At 42.5% G+C, this 23,135-nt stretch overlaps 1 protein-coding gene across 1 annotated transcript in view; it reads left to right on the top strand.

Moving 5' to 3' along the window:
- LOC139751076 (uncharacterized) overlaps positions 1-21,826 on the top strand; it is a 103,057-nt gene extending 81,231 nt beyond the window's left edge. Inside the window, exons 17-22 of the mRNA XM_071666181.1 lie at positions 2,727-2,923; positions 3,265-3,422; positions 5,457-5,647; positions 5,784-5,865; positions 19,873-19,982; positions 21,678-21,826. Coding sequence (XP_071522282.1) covers positions 2,727-2,923; positions 3,265-3,422; positions 5,457-5,647; positions 5,784-5,865; positions 19,873-19,982; positions 21,678-21,746 — 807 coding nt within the window. The 3' untranslated portion in view covers positions 21,747-21,826. The remainder of the gene's footprint in view (positions 1-2,726; positions 2,924-3,264; positions 3,423-5,456; positions 5,648-5,783; positions 5,866-19,872; positions 19,983-21,677) is intronic.
- The last annotated feature ends 1,309 nt before the right edge of the window (positions 21,827-23,135 follow it).

The raw sequence follows: 23,135 nt of genomic DNA, 5'->3' as shown, positions 1-23,135 counted from the left end.
AGTGTCTGAGTTTGGTAAAGTGTGTGAAAGAAGAAAGTTGAGAGTAAATGTGAATAAGAGTAAGGTTATTAGGTACAGTAGGGTTGAGGGTCAAGTAAATTGGGAGGTAAGTTTGAATGGAGAAAAACTGGAGGAAGTGAAGTGTTTTAGATATCTGGGAGTGGATTTGCAAGCGGATGGAACCATGGAAGGGAAAGTGAATCATAGGGTGGGGGAGGGGGCGAAAATTCTGGGAGCCTTGAAGAATGTGTGGAAGTCAAGAACATTATCTCGGAAAGCAAAAATGGGTATGTTTGAAGGAATAGTGGTTCCAGCAATGTTGTATGGTTGCGAGGCGTGGTCTATGTATAGAGTTGTGCGCAGGAGGGTGGATGTGCTGGAAACGAGATGTTTGAGGACAATATGTGGTGTGAGGTGGTTTGATCGAGTAAGTAATAATAGGGTAAGAGAGATGTGTGGTAATAAAAAGAAGGTGTTTTGAAATGGTTTGGTCACATCGAGAGAATGAGTGAGGAAAGTTTGACCAAGAGGATATATGTCTCAGAGGTGGAGGGAACGAGAAGTGGGAGACCAAACTGGAGGTGGAAAGATGGAGTGAAAAAGATTTTGAGTGCTCGGGGCCTGAACATGCAGGAGGGTGAAAGGCGGGCAAGGAATAGAGTGAATTGGAACGATGTGGTATACCGGGGTCGACTGTGCTGTCAATGGATTGAACCAGGGCATGTGAAGCGTCAGGGGTAAACCATGGAAAGTTCTATGGGGCCTGGATGTGGAAAGGGAGCTGTGGTTTCGGTGCATTATTACATGACAGCTAGAGACTGAGTGTGAACGAATGGGGCCTTTGTTGTCTTTTCCTCGCGCTACCTCGCACACATGAGGGGGGAGGGTGTTGTTATTCCATGTGTGGCGGGGTGGCGATGGGAATGAATAAAGGCAGACAGTATGAATTATGTACATGGGTATATTCCTATGAGTCCACGGGGAAAATGAAACACGAAAAGTTCCAAGTGCACTTTCGTGTAATAATCACATCATCAAGGGAGACACAAGAGAGAAATATAACAGTCAGTTGATATACATCGAAGAGACGAAGCTAGGACGCCATTTGGTAAAGATGTGATTGTCCAAAACATACAACGAGCGTTCATAAACTTATCATTTTACAAATCTTATTAACAATAAAGTTATCTAATTTGTACAAGACCATCACTAATATTAAGATTATAATTCTTTGTGTATTTAATAATAGAAGATTCCAAGATATCTCTCTTGGTAATAGAGTTATAGAGTTAATAAACAATCACATGTTTACCAAATGGCGTCCTAGCTTCGTCTCTTCGTTGTATATCAACTGACTGTTATATTTCTCTCTTGTGTCTCCCCTGATGATGTGATTATTACACGAAAGTGCACTTGGGAACTTTTCGTGTTTCATTTTCCCCGTGGACTCATAGGAATATCTTGATCACGCGCAAAAAAATTGTGATCCTTTCCAACATGGGTATATATGTATATGTCTGTGTGTGTATATATATGTATACATTGAGATGTATAGGTATGTATATGTGCTGTGTGTGGACGTGTATGTATATACATGTGTATGTAGGTGGGTTGGGCCAATCTTTCGTCTGTTTCGTTGCGCTACCTCGCTAACGCGGGAGACAGCGACAAAGCAAAATAGATAAATAGAATAAGTAAATAAATATATATACGTTGAAATGTATAAGTATGTATATGTGCGTGTGTGGACGTGTATGTATATGCATGTGAATGTGGGTGGGTTGGGCCATTCTTTAGTCTGTTTCCTTGCGCTGCCTCGCTAACGTTATTACTCACGTGAGGGAGGTAGCGCCCAGTACGGGTGATTGAACCTTAGGGAACCTTAGGGGAAAGAATCTTTGCTTGAGTTTCTCTGTTCCTTGTTTTGGGGAGTAATACAAGAGGGGAGGATTTTCTGCTTCCCGTTTCCGCCCCTGTTAGTCGCCTTCTAAGACAAGTGAGGCATACGTGTTCAGCATATTTTCAACAGTGTTCCAAGTTTGGGAGAGTTTGAAGGGAGTAAGTTGAGAGTAAATGTGAATGAAAGTAAGTTTATTAGATGTTGCACTAGAGAGAGAGACAGTTTTGCTGGAGTGAGTGTGAATGGAGCAAACTTCGAGAAAGTTAAGTGCTTTTAGATACCTGGGAATGACCATGGCAGCGAATAGAGTCACAGAATGGGTGAAGGGGCGAAGATCCTAGGAACACTGAGGAGTATGTGGAAACAGAGGTCATGTTATGGGAAAGTGAGGATGGGTATAATTGTAGGCTAGTAGCCTCGACGGCGTTGTATGGATGCCAGGCATGAGCTCCAGATGAGAATGTACTAGAAATGAATTGTCTGAGGACAACATGTGGTGCGAGGAAGGTTTATTGAGTAAGTAATGATAGGGTAACAGAGAGAGAGAGAGAGAGAGAGAGAGAGAGAGAGAGAGAGGGGTATTAAGAAGAGTATGGTTCAGAGAGCTGAAGAGGGTGTGGTGAAATGGTAGGACGAATATGAAGCGAATGACTGAGGAAAGCTTGACAAAAGGAGACAATGAGGAGGAGGAGGAGACCGACCTGGAGATGGCAGGATGAAGTGGTAGAGGTTTCGTGTCGGTCGGTCGGTTTGGTGACCCATGATGTGATGATACGATCTGCAGGAGGCATAGGACGTTCCAACTCAGACAGACCATCTCCCCCAGAACAAGGACTACTATGCCCCCAGCGAGGACAAGCCACCCCTACTGGTGAGGGTGCACGGCGGCCCCACCTCAGAGGCCTCCACCATCCTCCGACTCGACCACCAGTTCTACACCTCCCGGGGATTCGCCATTCTGGACGTGAACTACCGTGGAAGCACCGGCTACGGCACAGAATATCGCAACAAGCTGAACGGACAGTGGGTGACTGTGATTCATCTGTATGAAAAGTAGTTCAGGAATTTATTCTATGATGTGCAGAACGGTAACCTAACTGAACTATTATTAATTGGTCTTGTATCACTAGAATTCAGAGAACAAGGGAACACAAGTGTCCTTAAAAGAGTAAATAATCAGTTTGTCTTCCGATCACATCCTTGTGTGCGTTCCTGTTTATCATATATAATCTTCAGGTACGTCTGTCACGCTAACCATAATAGTACCGTAGGTAACCACTGAAGTCATGTCTTCATTTGGTGTTACCTGTCACATGTTCACTACCGTGACCTGCCTCACCTCAGGACACTCGCCCCCCCAACAGGTGGGGCGTGTTTGACGTGGACGACGTGCTCGCTGGCGCCACCTACCTGGTCAAGGAAGGCCTGGTCGATGAGAAGAAAATCTGCATCGGCGGCGGATCTGCAGGAGGGTTCACGACCCTGGCTGCTCTGACGACTGACAAGTCGATCTTCGCTGCAGGTGAGGAGAGAGAGAGAGAGAGAGAGAGAGAGAGAGAGAGAGAGAGAGAGAGAGAGAGAGAGAGAGAGAGAGAACGATAATGAGAAAGAGAAGGTCTGAGAAGATACCACAGCGACGAAATGTTGTGTGAAATGGTTAATCGAAAGGAGGAGACAGAAGAGAGAGGTGCTGTATAAAGAGACTCTGTATAACACTGCTTTTACGACAGTGGATCTTGCATAACTTGTAGGGATTCTTTGGATTTTCAAATTTCAGCTAAATTTTTCTGATCTGTTTTATTGAAGGTCTTGACGCCTGCCACACGAACGTTAAGATATACAAACGCCTTAGTATCTTCCTCCCAAATATATGTATTCTAAGTACCATTCAGATTTGTCTTTCTTTGAAAAAAAAAAAAATCTCTTTTTGTATTTATGTTTGTCTTAATATAGCTTTGATTTAGAGTAAAGTTTTCTCTTATCCCTGACAAAGTCAGCTACCGTTCCTCCCTCCTTGTTCATCCTGACCGACCGTGTTCCGTGGTGGAAAGCATCGTATATGATGTTAGGTAGTAAATCTGATTAGTTTGTATTTCCTTATGAGCAATGCTCTCTGTATCTCTGAACTGACTCACGCGCTTACAACCATGACTCGCGCGCTTACAACCATATGTTCTACTTTCAACACTTGTGCTGGTGGCTTTATGATTATCTGACAGAATCTGTAACTAATTTCTCGACGATTTTCTGTCTTTACAGTTGCTGCAGGTTTGTTAACCGCCTGAGTTCTCCACTCTCTTACATCTATCATATAGCCTTTCATAGACACCAACTTATACACCTAACTCGACTGTCGTAGCCCTGAGAGAGAGGTACCCCATCCATGTAGCACACATGTCACCTGCTGGAGACTGTGTCCCGGTATCGACTGTCCCTTGCAACAGCAGTTGATTATCACCTCCCCTTCACAGCAGGATGGTACATGACAGTGAAATCCGTCTGTCCTTTATTAATCACCTTTACGGCTTCCGTGTACATATAGCACTAAAACGATCTACACACCAGTGAACGACAGGTCTCAGAATGATCACCTGTTAATCTTATGGGGACGATATGTCCTCAGTTTCTTTCGTCTTTGCGTCCTATTATGTCACTTTGAAAGTCTAAAGATTGCTTTTGTGATGTGTGTACGTACCTAACAACTAAGTCTTTATGTAGTGCTTAATATCGTTCCCCCGACAATGAATCAGATAATGGAACCGACTTAATCACCAGACATGGTGCTGTCTTATCTACTCACGATATCCTGACTCCTATTCAAGGCAGACAAACCCTCATCCTCTTCTTACCGCAGAGATTCCAACATATATAAATCTGCCTCGACAAACCACGACAAATAAGGTAGACTTACCTGTCTGCGGCTGCCGTCCTGCCTGGCTCTGCCACTAGTGCGCGATGCAGCCTACGTCCCCCACCACACACGCACATCGCTCAACCAGCCGGGAGAACGAGTTCCTGCACCAGACCGCTACTCTTGCTACCCCACACTAGTCAGCCCCGTCCACACTCTCCCTGACTCCATCTCTCCGCTCTCCACCGTTACTGACGCCGCCATCACTAGCGCTAACTCTTTCCCCAACACCACCAATGACGCCACCACTCACGCCAACACAAGCCCTAATGCCAACACCACCACCGAAGGCAGTATCCTCCGTCCTCCCGATCAATTATTGCTTCACTCTTCCACCTCCAGGTCCTCCCCATCACTAGCTGCTTCACCATCACTGTTTCTTCTACCCCCAGGTACTATCCATCACCCGTTCCCTCACCATCACTCTCTGTTCCATTCCCAGGTCCTCCCCAGCGTCCGTTGCCTCACCATCACTATCTGTTCTACCTCCGGGTCCTTCCCATCACCCGTCGTATCACCATCACTATCTGTTCTACCTCCGGGTCCTTTCCATCACCCATTGTATCACTATCTGTTCTACCCCCAGGTCACCCCTCCTTCCCCCTATCACCTGCAGCCTTACTACCCCCGTCTTCTCTTCGTCAGGAGCAAGTGTCTGCGGCATATCTGATCTGGAGCTGTTGGTCAGAGACACCCACAAGTTTGAGAGTCATTACATAGACTATCTGGTGGGTAGCATCGACACAGAGAAGCAACTCTATGAGGCCAGGTCCCCTTTGACGAATGCTGAGAAGCTCCAGACTCCCATTATCTTCTTCCAGGGAAGCATAGACAAGGTCTGAGCCAACACAAGTTTTATGATTGTCAGTGCGTCACTGCCGCGTTCTAGTGAACTTGTACATGTATAGAAGAATAACAATAAAATCATATTTGTTCATGTATATAGGTAATTATCTAATCTACTAATTTCAGATTGTCCCACCCAATCAAGCCAAACTTATGTTCGAGAAGGTCAAGAGCAAAGGCATTCCCTCAGCCCACATCCTCTATGAAGGTAAGCTTCTCCCACAACGTTCATAAGATTATATAGTACTGTTGGTGTCTTGTGTGTCAGGTTATTTTTCCAGGTTTGAGTTCAGATTGATAAGTGTCGTGTAGTAACAAATATCTGATTATCTTTTTTCAATTTACTATACTTATTTGCTACCCTTGGGGAAGTGATTACATATATTGTCCTGCCCCAAAAACACAAATATTGTTGCAAATTTGTTCTAAAAAGAGAGATGTACATAAACATATGTATGTGAGTAGGAGAGATGGTCAAAGGGCATTATTGGATTACGTGTTAATTGATAGGCGTGTAAAAGAGAGACTTTTGGATGTTAACGAGCAGAGAGGGGCAACTGGAAGGATGTCTGATCACTATCTTGTGGAGGCAAAGGTGAAGATACGTCTCCAGACATTTCATTTCCAACACATCCACCATTCTCCGTATAACCCTATCTACACCCCATGTCTCTCAACCATATATTACTGTTGGAACTACTATTCTTTCTAACATACCAGTTTTTGCTCTTTGAGGTGACGTTCTCGCCTTCCACACATTCTTCATCGCTCCCAAAACCTTCGCCCCCTACCTCACTCTGTGACTCACTTCCGCTTCCATGGTACCATTCACTGCAAAGTCCACTCCCAGACAATTTCTAAAACACTTCACTTACTCCAATTTTTCTCCATTCAAACTTACATCCCAACTAACTTATCCCTCAACCCTGCTAAACCTAATAACCTTGCTCATTCACATTTACTCTCAACTTTCTCCTTTCACACACTTTACCAGACTTAGTCAACCAACTTCTGCAGTTTCTCACTCGAATCAGCCACCAGTGCTATATCATCGGCGAACAGCAACTGACCCACTTCCCAAGCCCTCTCATCCCCAACAGACTGTATACTTGCCCCTCTCCCTAAAACTCTTTCATTTACCTCCCTAGCAACCCCATCCATAAACAAATTAAACAACCATGGAGACATCACGCACCCATGCCGCAGTCCGACCTTCACTGGGAACCAATTTTCGCTGCTTCTTGCAACTTACCTTCCACACCATATATTCTTAATACCTTCCACAAAGCATCTCTATCAACTCTATCATATGCCATCTCCAGATCCATAAATGATACATACATATCCATTTGTTTTTCTAAGTATTTCTCGCATACATTCTTCAAAGCAAACACCTGATCCACACACCCTCTACCAATTTTGAAACTACACTGCTCTTCCTCAATCTGATGCTCTGGTTATGCCTTCACCTTCTCAGTCAATGTCCCGTCATACAATTTTCAAGGAATACTCAACAAACTTATGCCTCGGTTGTTTAAACACTCACCTTTATACCATTTGCCTTTGTACAATGGCACTATGCATGCATTCCACCAGTCCTCAGGCACTTACCATGATCCATTCATACATTAAATATCCTTACCAACCAGTCAACAACACAGTCACCCCCTTTCTTAATATATTCAACTGCAATACCATCCAAACCCGTCGCCTTGCCGGCTTTCATCCACCACATAGCTTTCGCTGCCTCTTCTCTCTTAACCAAATCATTCTCCCTAACCCTCTCACTCCGCACACCACCCCGACCAAAACACCCTACATTTGCCACTCTATCATCAAACACATTCAGCAAAACTTCAAAATACTCACTCCATCTCCTCACTTCACCACTACCTGTCTTCACTTTCCCCCTTCTTCCCTTCACCGATGTTCCCGTTCGTTCTCTTGTCTTATGCAAGTTGTTGACCTCCTTCCTCAACATCTTTTTTTTTATTCTCACTAAAGTTTAATGATACTCTCTCACCCTAACTCTCATTTGCCCTCTTTTTCAACCCAATGCACCTTCCTCTTGACCTCCTGCCACTTTCTTTTGATACGTCTTCCAGTCATTTGCACTCCTTCCGTGTATGTATCGTCCAAACGATTTTCTTTTCTCTTTCACCAACAACTTTACTTCATCCAACCACTCACTACCCTTTCTAATCTGCCCACCTCCCAACTTTCTCATGCCACACGTATCTCTTGCACATGCCATCACTGCTTCCTTTAATACATCCCATTCCTCACCCACTTCCCTTACGTCATTTGCTCTCATCTTTTGCCATTCTGCACTCAATCTCTCCTGGTACTTCCTCACACAAATCTCCTCTCCAAGCTCACTTACTCTCGCCACTCTCTTCTCCTCAACACTTTCTCTTCTGTTTTGAAAACCTCTACAAATGTTCAACTTATCTTCCAGAAGATAGTGATTAGTCATCCCACCAGTTGCACCTCTCAGCACATTAACATCCAAAAATGTCTCTCTTACACGTCTATCAATTAACACATAATCTAATAATGCCCTTGACCATCTCTCCTACACACATACGGATACTTATGTATGTTTCTCTTTTCAAACCAGGCATTCCCGATCACTAGTCTTTTTTCAGCACACAAATCCACAAGCTCTTCACCATTTCCATTCACAACACTGAACACCCCATGTACACCAATTATACCCTCAACTGCCACATTACTCACCTTTGCATTTAAATCAGCCGTCACTATAACCCGGTCTAGTGCAAGAGGTCACAGTAGGTGCGCGTGATTTAGTATATGCTGACAACCACGAGAAAAATGAAACACGATAAGTGAATGATCACATCGTCCGGGGAGATACAAGAATGAGACAGAAGACGTAGTACAATCAGTCTATGTACAGGGAAGAGATATGGGTAAGACGTCATTGGTAAACAAGCGTTACCGGATGGTGGTGTTTGAGTCTGGCATCATGCCTGTCATAAAATTTTATTATGTGGAAAGGAAAGAGAACTGTTTACAAATTTTGCTTGCGACAAAGCTATCAACTTTGTACAGACCTTCACTAATACTAATGTTACAGTTCTTTGTGTATTCAGTAGAAAGATTTAATATTTCTCGTAGTAAAGGAGTTACAGCTAATAATTGAATTAGCATTACTCTAGTCACGACAATAGTCATAATTTTTAACATAATTAAACAAAGCAATTGAATCTTGTTCTGTTCTTATACTACATTTATGTTGCTTAAGTCTAACATAAAGATCTTTGCCAGTCTGCCCAACATAAAACATATTACAGCTTTCTCAGGGGATTCTGTAAACACAGCTCACAGAACTTGCTGGTGAGTTTTTTGATTAAGATATTCTTTATAATGTTGTTATTTCTCAAGACTATATTTACATTAATGGATCTAAGTAACCTGGAATGTAATGCAAAAATATCACTAAAAGGGAGAACTGAAAGATTCTTGGTATCAAGGCGAGGCTTGGGTTTAACTTTATAGAATTATTTCTTTGCCAACTTAAGGAATTTATCAATGAAAGATCTAGGGTACTTTAACCTGGATCTTCTCAAACTCATCATCAATAAACTTTGGACTGCAAATAAGTAATGCCCTAAGAAACATAGAATGGAATGATAATATTCTAACTCTGTCATGTTGAAATGAGAATGGATATATGAGTACACATTGGTAGGTTTTCTGTATATGCTAAACTTGAACACGTTTCTCTCTCTATGGATCATGCAATCTAAAAATGGTAACATACCATTATTTTCAATTTCTACAGTAAAGTTGATGGACGGTACTAAATTGTTAAGTAAGGGCAGAAATGTTTGCAAGTTTTCATTTGTCGGCCAAACACAAAGAACATCATCTACATACCTAAACCAAATTGCCTTATAGGGTAAGATTTCCCTCTGTAATTTTTTTCAAAGAATTCCAGGTAAAGATTACTTAATACTGGTGAAAGAGAGTTACTTATCGCCATACCAAATTTCTGAGCATAATATTCTAAACTGAATTGAGATACAGCCTTTTATACACAAATTTATCAATACAGTAAAGACAGAATTTGAAACAGGTAAATGAGTATCATCCAAGACATGAGCCAAATATTCTAAGTGGTCATCAACTGGAACTTTTGTGAACAGGGATGACACATCAGAACTTATCAGTTTGAAATGAAAATCATGTTAAAAATTATGACCATTGTATTGACTGGAATAACGATAATTCCATTATCAACTGTAACTCTTCACTGCGAGAAATGTTCTCGAATCTTTTATTATCAAATACACAAGGATTGTAACATTAACATTAGTGAAATTCTATACAAAATGGACAGCTTTGTCGTAGGCAAAATTTGTAAACAGTTCCCTTTGCTTGTCCACATAACAAAAATTTTATGACAGGCATGATGCCAGACCCGAACACCACCAACCCGAACACCATCATGCAGTAACGCTTGTTTACCAGTGGCGTCTTCGCTATATCTCTTCCTTGTATATATCAACTGACTGTACTACGTCTATCATCTCGTTCTTGTATCTTCCCTGACGATGTGATCATTACACAAGAATGCACTTGGGAACTTGTCATGTTTCATTTTCCTTTAGAATACCTGCATATATAGAGTGGTTTGGGAATGTTTTAGGAGTAATGTCTGGAGTTAATGGGGGGACAAGAGCAAAGGAAGGAGTAGCACTACTCCTGAAGCAGGAGTTGTGGGAGTATATGCAAGAGTGTAAGAAAGTAAACTCTAGATTGATATGGGTAAAACTGAAACTGGATGGAGAGAGATGGTTCGATACTGGTGCCTGTGCATCTGAGCATGAGACGAAAGATCATGAGAGGCAAGTGTTTTGGGAGCAGTCGAGTGAGTGTGTTAGCAGTTTTGATGCACGAGACCGGGTTATAGTGATGGGGGATTTAAATGCAAAGGTGAGTAATGTGGCAGTTGAAGGAATAATTGGTGTACATTGTGGGCAGTGTTATAAATGGAAATGGTGAAGAGCTTATAGATTTGTGCTGAAAAGAGACTGATGATGGGGAATAATTGGCTTAAAAAGAGAGATATAAATAAGTATACGTATATAAGTAGGAGAGATGGCCAGAGTGCGTTATTGGATTACGTGTTAATTGATAGGCGCGTGAAAAAGAGACTTTTGGATGTTAACGTGCTGAGAGGAACAAGTGGAGGGATGTCCGATCATTATCTAGTGGAGGTGAAGATGAAGATTTTTGGAGGTTTTCAGAAAAAAAAGAGAGAATATTGGGGTGAACAGAGTGGTGAGAGTAAGTGAGCTTGGGAAGGAGACTTGTGTGAGGAAGTACCAGGAGAGACTGAGTGCAGAATAGAAAAAGACGAGAGCAAAGGACGTAAGGGGAGTGGGGGAGGAATGGGATGTATTTAGGGAAGCAGTGATGGCTTGCGCAAAAGACGCTTGTAGCATGAGAAACGTGGGAAATGGGCAGATTAGAAAGAGTAGTGAGTGGTGGGATGAAGAAGTAAGATTATTAGTGAAAGGGAAGAGAGGGGCATTCAGACGATTTTTGCAGGGAAATAATGCAAATGACTAGGAGATGTATAGAAGGAAGAGGCAGGAGGTATAAAGAAAGGTGCAAGAGGTGAAAAAGAGGGCAAATGAGAGTTGGGTGAGAGAGTATCATTAAATCTTAGGGAGAATAAAAAGGTGTTTTGGAAGGAGGTAAATAAAGTGCGTAAGACAGGAGAACAAATGGGAACATCGGTGAAGGGGGCTTATGGGGAGGTGATAATAAGTAGCGTGATGTGAGAAGGAGATGGAGTGGGTATTTTGAAGGTTTGTTGAATGTTTAGATGATAGAATGGCAGACATAGGGTTTTTTTGGTCGAAAAGGTGTGCGAAGTGAGAGGGTGAGGGTCAGGGAAAATGGTTTGGTAAGCAAAGAAGATGTAGTGAAAGTTTTGCGGAAGATGAAAGCCGGCAAGGCGGCGGGTTTGGATGGTATTGCAGTGGAATCTATTAAAAAAGAGGGTGACGGTGTTGTTGGCTGGTTAGTGTGGATAATCAATACATGTATGACTCATGGTGAAGTACCTGAGGATTGGCAGAATACATGCATGGTGCCATTGTACAAAGGGAAAGGGGATAAAGGTGAGTGTTCAAATTACAGAGGTATAAGTTTGTTGAGTATACCTGAGAAATTATATGAGAGGGTATTGATTGAGAGGGTGAAGGCATGTACAGTGCATCATATTGGGGAAGAGCAGTGTGGTTTCAGAAGTGATAGAGGATGTGTGGATCAGGTGTTTGCTTTCAAGAATGTATGTGAGAAATACTTAGAAAAGCAAATGGATTTGTATGTACCATTTAAGGAACTGGAGAAGGCATATGATAGAGTTGATAGAGATGCTCTGAGGAAGGTATTAAAAGTATATGGTGTGGGAGGCAAGTTGTTAGAAGCAGTGAAAAGTTTTATCGAGGATGTAAGGCATGTGTACGAGTAGGAAGAGAGGAAAGTGATTGGTTCCCAGGGAATGTCGGTTTGCGGCAGTGGTGCGTGATGTCTCCATGGTTGTTTAATTTGTTTATGGATGGGGTTGTTAGGGAGGTAAATGCAAGAGTTTTGGAGAGAGAGGCAAGTATGCAGTCTGTTATGGATGAGAGGGCTTCGAAAGTGAGTTAGTTGTTGTTAGCTGATGATACAGCGCTGGTGGCTGATTCGGGTGAGAAACGGCAGAAGCTGGTGACTGAGTTTGGTAAAGTGTGTGAAAGAAGAAAGTTGAGAGTAAATGTGAATAAGAGCAAGGTTATCAGGTGCAGTAGGGTTGAGGGACAAGTCAATTGGGAGGTAACTTTGAATGGAGAAAAAGTGAAGGAAATGAAGTGTTTTAGATATCTGGGAGTGGATTTGGCAGCGGATAGAACCATGGAAGCGGAAGTGAGTCATAGGGTGAGGGAGGGGGCGAGGGTCCTGGGAGCATTGAAAAATGTGTGGAGGGTGAGAACTTATCACGGAAAGCAAAAATGGGTATGTTTGAAGGAATGGTGGTTCCAACAATGTTATATGGCTGCGAGGCGTGGGCTATAGATAGGGTTGTGCGGAGGAGTATGGACGTGTTGGAAATGAGATGTTTGAGGACAATATGTGGTGTGAGGTGGTTTGATCGAGTAAGTAATGAAAGGGTAAGAGACATGTGTGGTGATGGGGAGAGTGTGGTTGAAAGAACAGATGAGGGTGTATTGAAATGGTTTGGTCACATGCAGAGAATGAAAGAGGAAAGATTGACAAAGAGGATACATGTGTCAGAGGTGGAGGGAACGAGAAGTGGGAGACCAAATTGGAGGTGGAAGGATGGAGTGAAAAAGATTTTGAGCGATCGGGGTCTGAACCTGCAGGAGGGTGAAAGACGTGCAAGGAATAGTGAATTGGAACGATGTGGTGTATCGAGGTCGAAGTGCTGTCAGTGGATAGAACCAGGACATGTGAAGTGTCTGGGGTAAACCATGGAAAGTTTTGTGGGGCCTGGATGTGGAGAGGGAGCTGTGGTTTCGGTGCATTACACATGAACGTGTGAACGAATGTGGCCTTTGTTGTTTTATCCTAGTGCTACCTTGCGCGAACGCGGGGGGGGGGGGGGGATCCATTTCATGTGTGGCGGGGTGGCGACGGGAATGGCTGAGAGCAGTAAGTATGAATATGTACAGTATATATAATATATATATATATATATATATATATATATATATATATATATATATATATATAGATAGATAGATAGATAGATAGATAGATAGATAGATAGATAGATAGATGATAGATAATGATACACATGATAATGAGGGATAAAGTAATGCCAAACACCACATTTCCAGACACATGACAAAGGTCACTTGCTGTAATAGTACTCGTTGGGCAGTTATACCATGGAACTGCCTGGCTGGACGATACACATTTTAACCTTCTTTAGGTTCCTCCCAGATGTGTTGCCCCAGACCACTCCCTCGCTGGGCTACGTGTCTAGCTCAACACTACTTTCTGACACCAGACCCAAGCCAGTATCAGTCCCCTCCTCACCACCCTTACCCAAGCCTTACCCACACCTCAGAGATCAGTTTCCTCAAATAACGTAATCAAGATATAGTGGAGTCTTCCTCACCAGCTGCCCCCACGTCATGATGGATGTCTTCCTCATCAGCTGCACCCAGGTCATGATAGATGTCTTCCTCACCAGCTGCCCCCAGGTCATGATGGATGTCTTCCTCATCAGCTGCACCCAGGTCATGATAGATGTCTTCCTCACCAGCTGCCCCCAGGTCATGATAGATGTCTTCCTCACCAGCTGCCCCCAGGTCATGATAGATGTCTTCCTCACCAGCTGCCCCCACGTCATGATGGATGTCTTCCTCATCAGCTGCCCCCAGGTCATGATGGATGTCTTCCTCATCAGCTGCACCCAGGTCATGATAGATGTCTTCCTCACCAGCTGCCCCCAGGTCATGATAGATGTCTTCCTCACCAGCTGCCCCAGGTCATGATGGATGTCTTTATCAAGCCTTAACCAAGGTACAATGGCTTTCTTCATGACCAGCTGTAACCAAGGCACACTGATCACGTTCCTCAACATCCAGACCAAACTGTTTTGATCATGTTGTAAGCATGACTCCTGGAAACCACTGCATCAACTGTACCTTTGGCTGAAGAATGACAAATGCTTCATGAAATTTGGGAATCAGAATTCTAGAACTGTAAGTCGAAATTTCTTTTCAGTTGTTTTGTCCTGAAAAGTACTAAGGGCGATGTAATGTGGGTACAGAACGTCACCACTGTTTGGACGATCCCTACCAACCTACCAGAAATCAGAAAGACTTTTCTTCTGTTTATCGTAAATGTGGCAAACTCTTGCAGTTCTTAACACATCTTCATTCGTGTTATAATCAGTTGTTTTCTAATGAGTCTCTGCCTGACTTAACCTGGAAAACAAAGAATTTATCCAGCACGTAGCTCCCATGAAGAGAGTAGTGGAACTTCAGCCTGCCGCCAACTTCTACTTGTGTCCTGCCAACTGTCGCCATGAACCTGGTATCACGTCCACTCCTGGCTATTATGGCAAACCCACCTCCTATACCGCCAGCCAAAGCCACGCAGCCGTGTCTAGACCCTGATTTAATGCACGTCTTGAAAGAAATGTTTACTATTCCTGTCGTGTCCAGACTGATGTGCACCATGACTGCATCCTCTCACCCTCCTCTGGCCCTACCACACTCACTGCTGGACAACCTGGACTTCCACTTTGTTCTTCCTTCACGATAAGAACTGACAATCCATCTTACTCACTGTAGTTACTAACCATAAGGCACAGTCACTTCTCTAAGTCTCAAGCATGCATACTTCCATAGCATTCACGGGCCGCCCAGGGTCGAGCGCATAGGTTCGAATCCTAGTAGCGGCAGTCAGTCCACAGTCAGCCCAGCTGTTTATCCATCCATAAGGGTTGATCGATAAAATGGGTACCTGGCTCAGGCTAGGATATATATATATATATATATATATATATATATATATATATATATATATATATATATATATATATATATATATATATATATATATATATATATATATATATATATATATATTTTCAAACTATTTCAAGCCATTTCCCGCATTAGCAAGGTAGCGTTAAGAACAGAGGACTGGGCCTCTGAGGAATATCCTCACCTGCCCCCTTCTCTGTTCCTTCTTTAGGAAAATTAAAAAAAAAAAAACAAGAGGGGAGGATTTCCAGCCCCCCGCTCCCTCCCCTTTTAGTCGCCTTCTACGAAACGCAGGGAATACGTGGGAAGTATTCTTTCTCCCCTATCCCCAGGGATAATATATATATATATATATATATATATATATATATATATATATATATATATATATATATATATATATATATATATATATATATATATCCATATATATGTATCCAAGATATGGTTGTACTTTGTGTAATGAAGACAATTGAGAAACATCATAAGCCAATATTCCAGTTTCATGTTAAGAGAAGTGGTCCAGGCAGTAGGATACAGTGGTTAAATTGATGAAAACTACTATTGACGTTTGTGTAAATAAATTATACATTTCCCTTTTCCATAGCCAGAGGCTGAACCATTATGTGACATTCATTTTTTCAGTGCATTTCAAGCTAGAAGTTTCAGTTTTCTAAGGTATTTCTTACATTTTTCATATGTATATATATATATATATATATATATATATATATATATATATATATATATATATATATATATGTATATATATGTGTGTGTGTATGTGTGTGTGTATGTATGTATATATATATATATATACATATATATATATATATATATATATATATATATATATATATATATATATATATATATGTATATATATATATATATACATACATACACACACACATACACACACACATATATATACATATATATATATATATATATATATATATATATATATATATATATATATATATATATATATATATATATATATATATATATATTATCCCTGGGGATAGGGGTGAAAGAATACTTCACACGCATTCGTCATGTGTCGTAGAAGGCAACTAGAGGGGACGGGAGCGGGGGGCCAGAAATCCTCCCCTCCTTGTATTTTCAACTTTCTAAAAAATGGGAAACAGAAGGAGTCACGCGGAGAGTGCTCATCCTCCTCGTAGACTCAGATTGGGGTGTCTAAATGTGTGTGGATGTAACCAAGATGTGAAAAAAAGAGAGATAGGTAGTATGTTTGAGGAAAGGAACCTGGATGTTTTGGCTCTGAGTGAAACGAAGCTCAAGGGTAAAGGGGAAGAGTGGTTTGGGAATGTCTTGGGAGTAAAGTCAGGGGTTAGTGAGAGGACAAGAGCAAGGGAAGGAGTAGTAGTACTCCTGAAACAGGAGTTGTGGGAGTATGTGATAGAATGTAAGAAAGTAAATTCTCGATTAATATGGGTAAAACTGAAAGTTGATGGAGAGAGATGGGCGATTATTGGTGCATATGCACCTGGGCATGAGAAGAAAGATCATGAGAGGCAAGTGTTTTGGGAGCAGCTGAATGAGTGTGTTAGTGGTTTTGATGCACGCGACCGGGTTATAGTGATGGGTGATTTGAATGCAAAGGTGAGTAATGTGGCAGTTGAGGAAATAATTGGTATACATGGGGTGTTCAGTGTTGTAAATGGAAATGGTGAAGAGCTTGTAGATTTATGTGCTGAAAAAGGACTTGTGATTGGGAATACCTGGTTTAAAAAGCGAGTAATACATAAGTATACATATGTAAGTAGGAGAGATGGCCAGAGAGCGTTATTGGATTACATGTTAATTGACAGGCGCGCGAAAGAGAGACTTTTGGATGTAAATGTGCTGAGAGGTGCAACTGGAGGGATGTCTGATCATTATCTTGTGGAGGCTAAGGTGAAGATTTGTATGGGTTTTCAGAAAAGAAGAGTGAATGTTGGGGTGAAGAGGGTGGTGAGAGTAAGTGAGCTTGGGAAGGAGACTTGTGTGAGGAAGTACCAGGAGAGACTGAGTACAGAATGGAAAAAAGGTGAGAACAATGGAAGTAAGGGGAGTGGGGGAGGAATGGAATGTATTTAGGGAATCAGTGATGGATTGCGCAAAAGATGCTTGTGGCATGAGAAGCGTGGGAGGTGGGTTCATTAGGAAGGGTAGTGAGTGGTGGGATGAAGAAGTAAGATTATTAGTGAAAGAGAAGAGAGGCATTTGGACGATTTTTGCAGGGAAAAAGTGCAAGTGAGTGGGAGATGTATAAAAGAAAGATACAGGAGGTCAAGAGAAAGGTGCAAGAGCTGAAAAAGAGGGCAAATGAGAGTTGGGGTGAGAGAGTATAATTAAATTTTAGGGAGAATAAAAAGATGTTCTGGAAGGAGGTAAATAAAGTGCGTAAGACAAGGGAGCAAATGGGAACTTCAGTGAAGGGCGCAAATGGGGAGGTGATAACAAGTAGTGGTGATGTGTTAGTGGTGATGTTAGGGAAAATGATTTGGTAAACAGAGAAGAGGTAGTAAAAGCTTTGCGGAAGATGAAAGCCGGCAAGGCAGCAGGTTTGGATGGTATTGCAGTGGAATTTATAAAAAAAAAAAAAAAAAGGGGGGTGACTGTATTGTTGACTGGTTGGTAAGGTTATTTAATGTATGTATGACGCATGGTGAGGTGCCTGAGGATTGGCGGAATGCGTGCATAGTGCCATTGTACAAAGGCAAAGGGAATAAGAGTGAGTGCTCAGATTACAGAGATATAAGTTTGTTGAGTATTCCTGGTAAATTATATGGGAGGGTATTGATTGAGAGGGTGAAGGCATGAACAGAGCATCAGATTGGGGAAGAGCAGTGTGGTTTCAGAAGTGGTAGAGGATGTGTGGATCAGGTGTTTGCTTTGAAGAATGTATGTGAGAAATACTTAGAAAAGCAAATGGATTTGTATGTAGCATTTATGGATCTGGAGAAGGCATATGATAGAGTTGATAGAGATGCTCTGTGGAAGGTATTAAGAATATATGGTGTGGGAGGAAAGTTGTTAGAAGCAGTGAAAAGTTTTTATCGAGGATGTAAGGCATGTGTACGTGTAGGAAGAGAGGAAAGTGATTGGTTCTCAGTGAATGTAGGTTTGCGGCAGGGGTGTGTGATGTCTCCATGGTTGTTTAATTTGTTTATGGATGAGGTTGTTAGGGAGGTGAATGCAAGAGTTTTGGAAAGAGGGGCAAGTATGAAGTCTGTTGTGGATGAGAGAGCTTGGGAAGTGAGTCAGTTGTTGTTCGCTGATGATACAGCGCTGGTGGCTGATTCATGTGAGAAACTGCAGAAGCTGGTGACTGAGTTTGGTAAAGTGTGTGAAAGAAGAAAGTTAAGAGTAAATGTGAATAAGAGCAAGGTTATTAGGTACAGTAGGGTTGAGGGTCAAGTCAATTGGGAGGTGAGTTTGAATGGAGAAAAACTGGAGGAAGTAAAGTGGTTTAGATATCTGGGAGTGATTCTGGCAGCGGATGGAACCATGGAAGCGGAAGTGAATCATAGGGTGGGGGAGGGGGCGAAAATTCTGGGAGCATTGAAGAATGTGTGGAAGTCGAGAACATTATCTCGGAAAGCAAAAATGGGTATGTTTGAAGGAATAGTGGTTCCAACAATGTTGTATGGTTGCGAGGCGTGGGCTATGGATAGAGTTGTGCGCAGGAGGGTGGATGTGCTGGAAATGAGATGTTTGAGGACAATGTGTGGTATGAGGTGGTTTGATCGAGTAAGTAATGTAAGGGTAAGAGAGATGTGTGGAAATAAAAAGAGCGTGGTTGAGAGAGCAGAAGAGGGTGTTTTGAAATGGTTTGGGCACATGGAGAGAATGAGTGAGGAAAGATTGACCAAGAGGATATATGTGTCGGAGGTGGAGGGAACGAGGAGAAGTGGGAGACCAAATTGGAGGTGGAAAGATGGAGTGGAAAAGATTTTGAGTGATCGGGGCCTGAACATGCAGGAGGGTGAAAGGCGGGCAAGGAATAGAGTGAATTGGATCGATGTGGTATACCGGGGTTGACGTGCTGTCAGTGGATTGAATCAGGGCATGTGAAGCGTCTGGGGTAAACCATGGAAGGTTGGGTGGGACCTGGATGTGGAAAGGGAGCTGTGGTTTCGGGCATTATTGCATGACAGCTGGAGACTGAATGTAAATGAATGAGGCCTTTGTTGTCTTTTCGTAGCGCTACCTCGCACACATGAGGGGGGAGGGGGATGGTATTCCATGTGTGGCGAGGTGGCGATGGGAATGAATAAAGGTAGACAGTGTGAATTGTGTGCATGGGTATATATGTATGTGTCTGTGTGTGTGTATATATGTGTACATTGAGATGTATAGGTATGTATATTTGCGTGTGTGGACGTGTGTGTATATACATGTGTATGGGGGCGGGTTGGGCCATTTCTTTCTTCTGTTTCCTTGCGCTACCTCGCAAATGCGACAAAGCAAAATAAAAAAAAAAAAATATATATATATATATATATATATATATATATATATATATATATATATATATATATATATATATAGCATTAACGGGATACATTGATTAGGGCCTCAGCTGCCCGTGCCGTCTTAGCTAACAAAAGAAACAGAAGTAGTAGTTGAGTGATCTTCCATATTGCTTGTATCCACAGGTGAGGGTCACCAGTTCCTGCTCCCGGAGAACCTCAGGTCATCCCTGGAGGCTGAGGTGTATTTCTTCTCTCAGATCCTTGATATCAATCTCAGTGATGTGACCTCAAATGTAAGTCTCTCTTCAATCCTTTACTGTATATTGTGGGGATCTAAGTAACAGCAAAAGCAGTCAACATCAACACACGTACATGACCAGATTCATGGCTTATCTACATAAGGAATGTGTACATCATCTTGCAATAATCTTCAGCACCTGAAGAACGTTTCAAAAAATAAATTCGGATGGCAGTCACACCTTGACGTTGATGGCCTTAATGACCCTGGTCGTTGACAGGCCAAAAGCCCAACCAACCAGCGTTAAGCGTGCAGTTCGCCAAGCTCATCATGTACACGTGCTGATGGTGGACACGTTATCCATTGAATTCATTTGGGTTGAAGTAATTCATCACATTGTACACAACACACAGACACACACACAAATACACACACACATACACACACTCACACACATACATTGGACATTATGAGGGGCGCCTCCGATAATGGATTACGTGTGCATGTGGGAAGTAGGGACCTTTGGTAACACAAATCCGTGCATGTGCACACAGCATAGAAGCACAGTGCAACGGAGGGTGCATACACATCACAAGAGTAAGCATGTTCAGTATCATGCATGAGGACACGAGCGGGAATTGTGACACTAGTCTTGTAATAACATGATCAACGAACAGCACGTGAGGGTCAGCACATGTTCAACACACCTCACGTGTGGCCAGCATAATGAGAGCAGTAGATGTTAGGCAGCTACCGACCAGGCTGGTACTACCCTCCTGGGCTCTCAGGAGGGGTGGTGATGAATGCTTAGTGAACCAGCACTTCTGTCTCACCCATGCATGAAATACTGGCATTCTGTCCTCAAACACACTCTCCTTGCCACAAATAACACTTGACAACACTTTCCTCGTAACTCTAGATTCTCTTGCGGTGAGCGCTGTGCGCTAGACCTGTCCTTTGGCAAAATGGGAGGAGCAATAGATAGAAATCGTTTTAGGAACATTCGACAGGAGCATTAGGTTGAAACATTAAGTAGTAGGTAGGAGCCTTAGCAATGAGCATTAGATAGACGGAGGCTGGAGCATAAGGCAAGAATATAAGGAAGACAAACATTAGGTAGCTGTAGTCGGTAAGAACATTGGTAGGAGCCTCAGCAAACACAGTGCCAGAGTTACCCTCTGCCAGTGGCCTGTTAAGGCGTGATGTTAAAAAGGCTAAGAAGCGGCACCTAGTGATCACCAATTACGGAGACTCATTTGCCTTGACAATCTCCTTGAGCGAGTTTCCGAAGGGAGCGGCCGTCAGAGATACAGGTAGATAGACAGATAGCGAGCAGTATATCATCAACATACCTCACGTGTGGGCAGCACATGTTCAACAGCTTCAGCCATCAATTCGTGGACCATATATCTATAAAGCAGAAGTTCATCTCTCACCTGGGGACTTAGCATCACATTATCAGCAGAAAGTGTGTAGATCTTAATATGATAATGAAATGTATACCAACTTCGGGAGAACCTAATAAAGTACTTGCACAAAGGCTTGAGAGGTATGCGTTAAGGGTTCATATGGACAGGGTTCGAGGAGGAGTAACTCCAGAGGTATTATTGATCCGAGATAAAAAGCTTTAGAGATAAGGAGACATGTTGGCAGTATGGTCAATATCATATCTAACTGACGAGTAGCTACGACAGCAGCGTCAGGTGTTGAGGGCCGATATAACAACGTTCTGTTCTATGTTATCTTACAGTTGACGATACACAACCTGGACACCTGGAGGACCAATCACAAACAGTTGAAAACTGCCGTCAACCAGTGAAGTCTGAGCCATCTGCCGACACTATGGGGAAATCATTCATCTTTCTTGTCCTAAATAAATAGGCATAACTGAATGATCAACCTGAGTGTCATTGCCCACATTATCTTGCTTTAATCATCCATCAAAATCCCTAGCAAGTAAGCAGTTTCATCATTTTCACATCAACCCGTGAAGGTATAACGGTAAACAAAGTGCTAATCACGTTAACCATCATATCACTAATATACAGTTATCAGACTATTACTTGAGTTTTACATGTCAAGTATTCAAGCAGCTCCTTATTCACATCCAGAGCCCAAATACCTTTCCATGGTTTACCCCAAACCCTTCACATGCCCTGACTCAATTCATTGACAGCACGTCGACCCCGGTATACCACATCGTTCCAATTCACTCTATTTCTTTCACGTCTCTCACCCTTCTGTATGTTCAGGCCCCGATTGCTCAAATTCTTTTTCACTTCATCCTTCCACCTCCAATTTCGTCTCCCGCTTCTCCTTCCCTCCACCTCTGACATATATTCTCTTTGTCAATCTTTCCTCGCTCATTCTCTCCATATGTAGAAAACCATTTCAAGACACCCTCCTCTGCTCTCTCAACCACACTCTTTTTATTACCACACATCTCTCTTACCCCTACATTACTTACTTGATCAAATCACCAAACACCATATATTGTCCGCAAACATTTCATTTCCATTACATCCACCCTCCATACAACCCCATCTATAGCCCATGCCTTACAACCATATAGCATTGTTGGAACCACTATTCCTTCAAAGATACCCATTTTTTCTCTCCGAGATAACTTTCTTTCCTTCCACACATTCTTCATCGCTCCTAGAACCTTCGGCCCTTCCCCCACCCTGTGACTCACTTCCGTTTCCATGGTTCCATCCGCTGCTAAGTCCACTCCCAGATATCTAACACTCTTCACTCCCTTCAATTCTTCTACATTCAAACCTACCTCCCAATTGACTTATTCCTCAACCCCACTGAACCTAATAACCTTGCTCTTATTTATATTTATTCTCAACTTTCTCCTCTCATACACTTTACCAAACTCAGTCACCAACCTCTGCAGTTTCTCACACGAATCTGCCACTAGAGCTGTATCATCAGCGAACAACACCTGACTCGCTTCTTAGGCCCTCTCATCCACAACAGACTGCATACTTGCCCCTCTCTCCAAAATTCTTGCATTTACCTACCTAACAACCCCATCTTTAAACAAATTAAACAACCATGGGGACATCACGCACCCCTGCCGCAGACCGACATTCACTGGGAATCAATCACTTTCCTCTCTTCCTACTCGTACACATGCCTTACATCCTTGGTAAAAACTTTTCACTGCTTCTAGCTACTTACTTCCCACACCATATATCCT

This window comes from Panulirus ornatus, chromosome 11, assembly GCF_036320965.1.
Source record: "Panulirus ornatus isolate Po-2019 chromosome 11, ASM3632096v1, whole genome shotgun sequence".
NCBI lineage: Eukaryota > Metazoa > Arthropoda > Malacostraca > Decapoda > Palinuridae > Panulirus > Panulirus ornatus.
Note: the sequence above shows the minus strand (reverse complement) of the source record. Positions and strands in the feature narration are given on the sequence as shown.